The sequence below is a fragment of the Lipotes vexillifer genome, unplaced genomic scaffold, assembly GCF_000442215.2.
Source record: "Lipotes vexillifer unplaced genomic scaffold, Lipotes_vexillifer_v1.1 scaffold215, whole genome shotgun sequence".
Lineage (NCBI taxonomy): Eukaryota > Metazoa > Chordata > Mammalia > Artiodactyla > Lipotidae > Lipotes > Lipotes vexillifer.
The window spans coordinates 1,379,986-1,388,893 of NW_006776544.1; the positions used below are offsets into that span (position 1 = coordinate 1,379,986).

The window sequence follows — 8,908 nt, forward strand, 5'->3', positions numbered from 1 at the left end:
CAGGAGGGATGCAGGCACTGGGTTGGCCACTCCCACGTAGGTGCCGGGAATGGTGCTGATCAGCGCAGTGGAGTTCTTCACCCAGGTGCTTGGGTCCCCGTTCCTCACGATCTCAGGAAAGATGACGAAGGGCGAGGAAGTGGAGCCCAGGCATGAGGTGACATTGCTGCCAGCAGCCTGGGTCGTGCGCTGGGACCTAGACAGGACCGTGGAGAGGAGGGCCTTGCTGCTGGTGTGCACGGGGGTCAACACGGGCATGGGAGGCGTCTTGCGCTGGTTCGGCAACGGGAGCTTCTGCCGGTTGGACTTGGAGGAGAGGTCCAGGGGCATCTCGCTGCACTCGGGCGGAGAGGCCATCTCTCGCTCCAGCTGTGGAGGTGACTTGAGGGGAGAGAAAGTGACGGAAGTCCCTTCTGTTTGTTGCTCGTTGCCACCTGGCATCTTGGCAGGATGCGGTGGGGCTGAGCTCACGCTGGGGGCTGGCAGCAGAGGCTGTGGTGGTGGAAGCACCTTGGCAGAAGCAGTGGAGAGGGAAGTATCTGCCAAAGGCCCGGGGACCCCATCGGGTGCAGGCTGGGTGCTGGTGCTGCTGGATGGGGAAGCGCAGGGGAGCCTGTTCACCTCCAGAGAGACCAGCTTGGACTCCGAAGTCAGAGGCCGGGCCACAGAAAATGCATATGGGTAAGACCGCAGCTCTGGGGAGGCCAGCACCCCAGGGAGACACCTGTCCTGCAGGTAGGATGGCAGGACAGGGAGTGTAAGGGTGGAGGAGACTCCCAGGGTGGTTGGCAGTGTGGCCACGCTGAGTGGCTGCCCACAACTTGGAGGTGGGATATAGACCAGCGGCTGGCTCGGGGTCAGCACTGTCCCTGGCTGAAAGGACAGGGGGACTTTTTGCATAGCTGGTGCCTGAGCTGCAGGAAAACACACTCGACTCAAACTAAAGGATGCCGGGATGGGTGCAGAGGTGGGAATGGCAGTGGGCGTGGCAGCCGGCATGGGTGTGGGGGCTGGAGTGAAGATTGGGGCTGGGGTGGGTGCAGGCACCGGCGTGGGAGCAAAGGCAGGGATGAGGGTGGGGGTAGAAGGCGGGCCAGAGGACGGGGTCGGGGCGGGCATCGGCACCGATGGAGGGGCAGGAGCTGCCGGAGGGGTGGACGACGGCATCGGAGCCAGAACTGGAGTGGGGACAGGTGCGAGGACCAGGGTCGGAGCCGAAGGGGGCACGGGAGCCTGGATCAGAGCCAAGGGAGGAGCTGAAACTGGGACTGAGATGGGGGTAGGGGCCGGAGCCGACAGGGGGACGGGGCCCGACGGGGGAGCAGAAGCTGGCACGGGCACCAAGACTGAGGCTGAAACGGAAAGAGGGTTCGAATCGGAGATGAGTGTGGGCACTGACGGTGGCGCCGGAGCCAGAGCTGGGACTGGTGCTAAGGGAGGGGAAGGGGCCGGAACCGAAGTGGCAACCTGGACGGGAACGAGCCCAGAATGGGGCACCGGGGCAGGGACAGAGAGGGGGACCTGGAATGGATCTGGAACAGATGGGGGGACAGAGGCTGAACTGGGAGCCGGGGGGCAGATGGGGGCTGGCAGCGGACTGAAGTTAGTGGTAACCAGAGGCAGGGTGCCCTCCACGGGGACGCCAGTTCCTAGAGTTGCCAAAATGAAAGTATTCTTCTCCCCGACACCCTGCCGAGAGTCCAAAGCCTTCAACCCAGCTGGCGAGCAGTCCACCTGTTTGCTCATTTGGGTGCTGAGGGGAGTCCAGGAGCAGTCTGCCGTGCCGTTGCTGGCCTCTGGGCCGTCGGAAGTGGGAAGCTTGAGCCCGTCTCCCGGGCTGCTCAGTGGCACCAAGGGGCCCCCTGCCTCTGCCACATTCCCAGCATAGTCCATTTTCGGCTGGGTGTCGTCAGGCCTGTCTTCTGACTTGTGCCCAAGTTTTTCTGTTGCACTGCCATCTGGGTCTGCCCCCCGGGCATTACTGCCACTTCCAACTGCCGTGAGCTCCACCTGCAACGACAGAGCAGCGTGCCCATCTTAGCGAGCTCTCTGTAGATCGTGCAAGTGTCCCGAGGCCCGGGAGAGGTGACTGCTGGTCCTCTTTGCAACTCGACCAACCAGGCAGAAGCAAAGAGAAGCTGGCCAATTTCTGTCTCACATACAGCAACTCCTGGGAAACACCCTGTCCTTTCCTGGCCCCCTTCTTGGGATGGCAGGCTGGGCACGTTGCCTGAGCAGTTCAGCTCCACCCGTTGGCAGGTGGCATGTGGTTCTGCATGGCCCCTTACCTTGGAAAAACTGCTGACACAAAACTCCTGAGATCCAAAGTGCTGGCAGTCACCTGTCGTGGACTCCTCATCAGAAAGAGGTGCTCTTCTAGCATGGGAGACACAACCAGAAAAGGGACATGAGGCCTAGTCTTCAGGCCACCACCACCTTCCCCAGAACGCCCCCTGCCTGCCTGGGTTCCCAAAAAACCCTCCTGTCTCGCTTCCCTTGGTGGCTTGGGGGAAATCACAAGGAACTAGGGGTGGGGGAGGTCCAGGCTGAAAACCGGAGCCTCTGTGCCCAGCTTTTCAAGTTCCTGCAAAGGAGCCTGATCTGACTAGACTCCCCTCTTTGGGCTGTGTATTCTAGGGCTCTCACCAGGAGTGTGGAGGACCCCAGCACCTTTGCCTTGTCCCTAGAGCTTATCCATCAAGGTGACCGCCCAGGAGGTACTGGGCATTGCCAGAAGGGGAGAGGTAATTCACAGAAGATCCCAAAAGGCATGCAAACTGCTTTTCTCGTAAATATGATCTTATTTTAAGTCTACAAAGAAAGCTGGCTGCAGGTACCATAAGGGTAACCCTTTCCTAAAACAAATAACCACCCCCATTGTGTTTCATGTTCTAAATCCAAATCATCACCTATCACCTGATGAGCTTGCCTAGAGCAGGTACACATTTATTAGCGCACATAATGATACTGATCTGAGGCAGGTCACTGAGCATCAAGGGGCATTTCAAGGGCACGACTTCTTTCCCTCTAGGGTATCTCTTCCCCTTTTCTAGGGTACCAGAGAGCTCAAGCCAGCACCCTCTTTCCTACCTTTCTGCTCTTGCTTGCATCCTATCCCCTGCCAGCTCCCCCACTCTCTGCTTGGCCTCCCAGCACCACTGCATTTTCTCCCATCGCAAAGGGAAGGAAGCCTTCAAGGCTACAGACCCCGAATTCAAGTTGGTATATTGCAGAGGGAAATGCTCAAGGCCAGAGAGCTGGTTCCCAAAGGAGGAAAACTCAACTGTACTCTCACCTCCTCAAAATGTCTTCTCTAAAATTTGGGCAAGAACCTTAGAAAATGGTATATCCTGGCCAAAAATAAAAACGTCAGACTGGGAGGGTGAAGTTGAAGAGAAGACAAACACCCCCTGGAAGTTTGGTATTTTGAGTTATAGCAAGAACGTGCCACTGCTGCCCTAGGGAAGACACCAGTGGGGCAGGAGCTATGGTGTGAGTGGCCAAGTGGAAAGCTGAGGTGCAAGAATAAAGCTCCAGAAGAAACCCTGAGATGTGGTTCCTAGGGTGCAAAGCACAGGAATGCTCTGTGCACCTCTGGGGAGCTAGAGTGCCTTGGGGCTTGCCCCCCTTCTTCAGAGCCTCGCCCTGAGCTCTGCGACAGCCAGGGAAGAAGCCAGCAGCTGCCTCACCAGCCATCCTAACCAAAGGGCAGTCAGGGCGCCCACAACCAACCCCCACAAGAACTAACTCCTTCCCTCCCACTGGAACAGGGCACCGTTGACGGACCCCAAAATTGTACCTGGGGCAAGAGAAGCAGAAAAGGCAAGGGGATCACCGCGGGCCTCTCCCCACCTTTTCAGGGCTCCAGAAGGGACTAACCGGGGGGAAAGGCTTGTTCCCTTTAAAAGGCATCTAGGCTGGCAGAAGTGGGAGGGTTCCACTGCTGGCAGTGACTGCTGGTGACAAACAGAAATGATCATAGGAAGAGAGGAGGGCTGGAGATGCAGTCAGGGGTCCCGAGGAAGGGGAGCCTGAGGGAAAGGGCAAACACACTTCGACATCAACCCCTGAGAGCCCACAAAAGCAAGACCAATACCCAGCCTTAGGCCAGGCCAGGGATGGTTTTGCAGAGAGGATGGTGACGAGGAAAAAGGAGCGGCGGGGAACCACCCCCTTCACCAACCCCACATGAGGGACCGCAGAGGGGAGACACTATTTCCATTTCCCCCGTCCTGACCATACAAAGGGGAGTTCAGCTGCATATTCGGCCCTCCTTGCTTGGCTCCCACCCTGCATAAAGTCACCTTGAAAGTAGACACCCTGCCTTCGAAGGCAGCCACCAGAGAACGGCAGAGCCACCGGCCCAGAGACTCTGGAGGTGGCAGAGACAACAGCAGTCCTGGCTACTCCAGCCATACCCACACCTGAGTGCCAGCCCCCAAGGCTCTGGGAAAATGTCCTGTGGCCACGTGTCAAACCCTCTGAGGAGAGAGGTGTGTAAAGCCAAGCAAACGTTAAATTGCTCCATTGAGAGAAGAGCCTGGGACAGAGACAGCTTGCAGGGCAGGGGTGCATGGGGAGAGGAGGGTCAACCGGGCAAGATTAGGAGGGCGTGGGTGGCGGGGAAAAGGGAGCAGGGGTCAAAGCAGGCTTCAGTCAGGTCTGAAAATCAATCCCACCTTTTCTTCCCAACAGAGATGACCCTGGGCCGTTATGCTCAAGGCTTTGTTGAACTTAAACCAGAAACAGCCATAACCTTTCAGGGCTGTTTTCCTAATTATTAAGGGCTAGCACCACTGTCAAACCAGACCTTTTTCATTTCCTGTTGGGCCCTAACTACACGGCACACATCTCGCTTAGATCCCAGTCCCTGCAGACTTCCCATAGCACCCCAAGACTGCCTTCATTCCAGCCAAGGTCTCCCCCAAACACACCATGTGAGAAATACCAGCCCTCACCTGAAACTCCTACTCATCCCCCAAGCCCCGGCACAAAGGTCACTGCCCCTGGGAAGCCCTCCTGTATTCCCCCAGGAAGTTTTCCATTCTGGCCTCTAGACTCCCACGGGACCTGTACATGCCACTCGACAGCACTTACCACCAATATCCCATGACTACTGGTTTGCTCTGATTGAGTTCAATAAGTGTTTGGTGAATGAAGGCATGAATGGGTACAAGAAAGGAAGCAGCAAGCAAGCAAACAGAGGGATTTAGCTGGAGGCTTGTCTAGAGTCGGCCACCTGAGGCCAGCATAAAGCCCCTGTCCCCAGTTTCTACAGTCCTCAGCTACATCTGATGGCGCCGGGCAGGCTTCTCAAACATAACTTTAAGAGTTAACCCCCAGATGCAGCTTTACACCCGAAATGTCGAAGTTCTACAGGTGGTCAAGGGCTAAGGAAGATGGTTTTTAAATAAGGTGAGATCACATTTTGGAAATCAGCTATAGCATGGCCTGGGCTGTAGTGGGAAGGTGACAGTAATGGGTAGATGAGATCAGGAGTGACAACACTTAAAAAAGGTCATCTTAACCACTTGGCATATTTGGTCATCTAACGTCCCAAGAAAGGTCCATAAGGAGGGAAAATCAGGTTCGGGCCCACTTCCTGGTCCTTTTTCAGAGGGGATTTAGAATAGACAGTAAACTAAGGTAACTTGTTCATTGATTTTTTGAAGGCTCTAGTCCAGATCTCTACATCAAAGTCTCAACTACTTATAACTAGCTGCCAATGAATACTCACGCAAATCAATACCAGCACTCTGCCTCCCCCAGACCATCTCTTAGCTATTATCTAAGGACATACGTCATATGCAAAGGAAAATATCTTTCTCGTGCAGATCTGAGAATTTTGTCTTATTTTCCTTGATCTTGATTTTTATACTCTAAAATTAAATTCCTTTTAAGTCCATCTCTAACTTGTTCCTCAGTATAGACAGCGTTAAACCATCAGGAGCTAATGGCTTTAAAAAAAATAATAAAAAGGTCTATTCTCCTAACCTGAACCTCACACAAGTACATACTTCTCCAGTTAAGAACAGAAGAAAGTAGATACACACAAAGATGTCCTTTCCTTTTCCCTTCAATATTACCAACACTCTCCCACATGCACACACACCCATGCATACACTTCCAAGATTTCCCCAAGGAAATGCCAGATCTTGAATCCCAGGAAAAGCCATATCGTTCTGTATTCTAGGTGACTGACTTGATGTATTTGGATTTCAACAGTCGATATATTGAAACCAGCAAGCATGGGGGAGCCATACCTTCTCTAAAAATGGGAGAGGCAATGCAACCATCACACATAGCTCTTTGGCCAAGGGTTATGAAAATCAAATGTAGAATCTGAAGGCCATTTTGAGTGCTCTTCATATGGGGCATGATCAGGAAATGGAACAGCCTGGTCAACCCAGTATTTTGGTGAACAGAAAACTGAAAACACACGCAGATCAGGCAAGCATCACCAACTCTCAATTTCATACGAAAACTACGTTAAGCAGTTTGATCCTCCTTTGATACTCCATAAGGATCTCACTGCGAATCGTCATTAGCCTCGTGAGGCAGGAAAGTGCTGATCACCAGAATACCCACTAACAGTTTCCAGTATAAAGCTGAATGACAAAATCGCCTTTCTTCCAGGCTTAGATCAAGGACCAAAAATATCTTACACGTATCCTTGAGCACAGAACATGGATGCAGCAAATAAAACTTGCAATTGCCCAAGCTTCCCTTTAATCCACAATCTGACAGTTCTTAATGAGCAGACAAATACTAGTCGGCGAAAGGTCATCTGTTGGCCTCCTCACTTTCATCTGAACAGGGACGGCATGGCAGAGCAGGCCACTCACACAGCCCCAGCCCCAGCCCACCTCAGGAAAATTAGAAACAACCAGCAGCCTCCTCCCCCAGGGTCCCCCCTCAGGCGCTGCTGCAGCTACCTCGCTAGGGAGCAGGCACCGCTCACTGGAAGCCGGCAACAGCCACCTTCCCAGCCTCCTCACCTCTCCTCGTTGATGCCACACATGCGAATCCGGTCAGAACTGGTCCAGTTGTGCACGCCGCTGTAGAGCGGTGCTGTAGAGATCATGACAGCCACTCACCACCAGCTAGGACCTGCTGTGGCCACTCCCCCTGGGGAAAAAGAACTCCCAAAAATCAAAACTTGTAACACGGACAGCTGCTTTAACCACCTTTTATGCGGAAACATTTAAATAAATAAAGATAATTAGAGCACCAAAATGTTAAAGCAGTCTCTCACAAGCCAGCCTGCTATGGAAAATTAAGGTCCAAATGGGCATGAGGGAGCACCAGCTTTCCAGGAATCCATGGGTTTCAGGACGGAGACAAGGATGCTGTTAATCACCTAGAGTGATTTTTAAATTATCTGAAAGACAGATATGCATGAGTGTTCGAGGAAATTCAATCTATTTCAGACAAGCGAGATGCCAGTATATTGTTCTACACACATTTATCCTAACCAACTACAATTAGGGGGTCATTCCCATATATGAACAGGGCATCGAAAGACTACTGGGGAATCTTTTTCTCGTCAACTCTCCAATCCATGAGTACTGAAGTATTTGAGTGACATAACCAATTTAAGCTCTCCAGAGGAAGCACATGCTTTCTTTATAAGCCCTTCAAAAATACTCATTCTAATTTCAAGTTAGGAGTTATATAGATATAATGCATATACCTAACCTAGTTTAAAGTGCCCTTCAGATCAGATACCATACTCCTTGTGCTCTGACCACAAACAAACAGAAAACAATGCTCCATCAAGAACCGCACATGTCTGCCCTTGTCCCTTCCTATCGGTCTGTCATCCCCATGACCTACCGCCCCCTTCACCAGCCAATGTCGGGTTCTCGCTGTTGACAACCACTGCACAGCCAATTCACCTTCCAGAGAAAATGAGGCATCAAGAGAAAGAGGTTTATCCAATGAGGTTGTCTTGAGACCCTCAAACTCGAATTAACTTATTAGCTAAAAGCCTTATTCATCAAAGCTCAACTGAACAAAACCCTACAGTGATCAGAATTTTATGCTGTTCTCCACTTTCCAAAGAAGTAAACCACAGTAAAATACAGTCACCTCAGGAATTTGTTTCATTTATCCTTTATACAATTTTCAGAGATTGTCCATATTTAACACAATATCACTTACTCATTCAACAAACATGTATTGAGCACCTACTATGTGCTGGCACTGTCCTAGGTACTGGGGATTCAACAATTAACAAAAAAGACCAGAAATCTCTGCCTTCATGGAGCTTATATTCTAGTGGGATGAGATGGACAACAAACACGTTAAATGAGTCTGTGCTACAGTATGTTAGAAAGTGGTATAACACAGGCTAAGGGGCAAGGGCGATGGTCGGGGGCGAGGAGTGGAATGGGCTGCAACGTGTAAGTGCGTGATCAGAGTAGGCTTTGCTGAGAAGGAGACATTTAAACATCCTGAAGGAAGCAAAGAGGCGAGCCATGTGGTTATCTATCTGGGTAAGAGCATTCCAGGCAGAAGGAACAACCTTGCAAAGGTCCTTAAGGCACGAGGTGCCTGCTAAGATCAGAAAAGAGCCAGGAGGCCAGCGTGGCTGGCACAGAGGGAGCAGACAAGGGAGAGAGTCAGTGAGAGGACAGCAGGGCCACATCCCCCATTCTCTCCTTGGTCCTCATCCTACTCCTGTCCCTGTCACATAGGATATCGCTGCCTTTGCCCCTTCCTTTGTACTTGCCCCTTTCCTGGCTTTCCAGACCCAGTGCCTGCTGGCCTATCTGGGGCCCTTCTCTCCTGCCACCCCAGAAACCTGGCCCTTGGTCTCTCCTCACCTCTGCCACCCTCTCCTATCCCCCTTCCCCTTCCCTCCCTCTTTCTCTTCCTACCCCACCCATCTCTCTGTCTCTTTCCC

General features: G+C 52.3%; 1 protein-coding gene across 1 annotated transcript in view; it reads right to left on the reverse strand.

The window, feature by feature from the left end:
• The window catches only part of BCORL1 (BCL6 corepressor like 1), a 40,714-nt gene extending 33,630 nt beyond the window's left edge, over positions 1 to 7,084 (reverse strand). Inside the window, exons 1-3 of the mRNA XM_007450471.1 lie at positions 6,999 to 7,084; positions 2,289 to 2,376; positions 3 to 2,010 (exon numbers count right to left, since the gene is read on the reverse strand). Of these exons, the coding sequence (XP_007450533.1) occupies positions 3 to 2,010; positions 2,289 to 2,376; positions 6,999 to 7,084 (2,182 nt within the window). The remainder of the gene's footprint in view (positions 1 to 2; positions 2,011 to 2,288; positions 2,377 to 6,998) is intronic.
• Between the last annotated feature and the right edge of the window lie 1,824 nt (positions 7,085 to 8,908).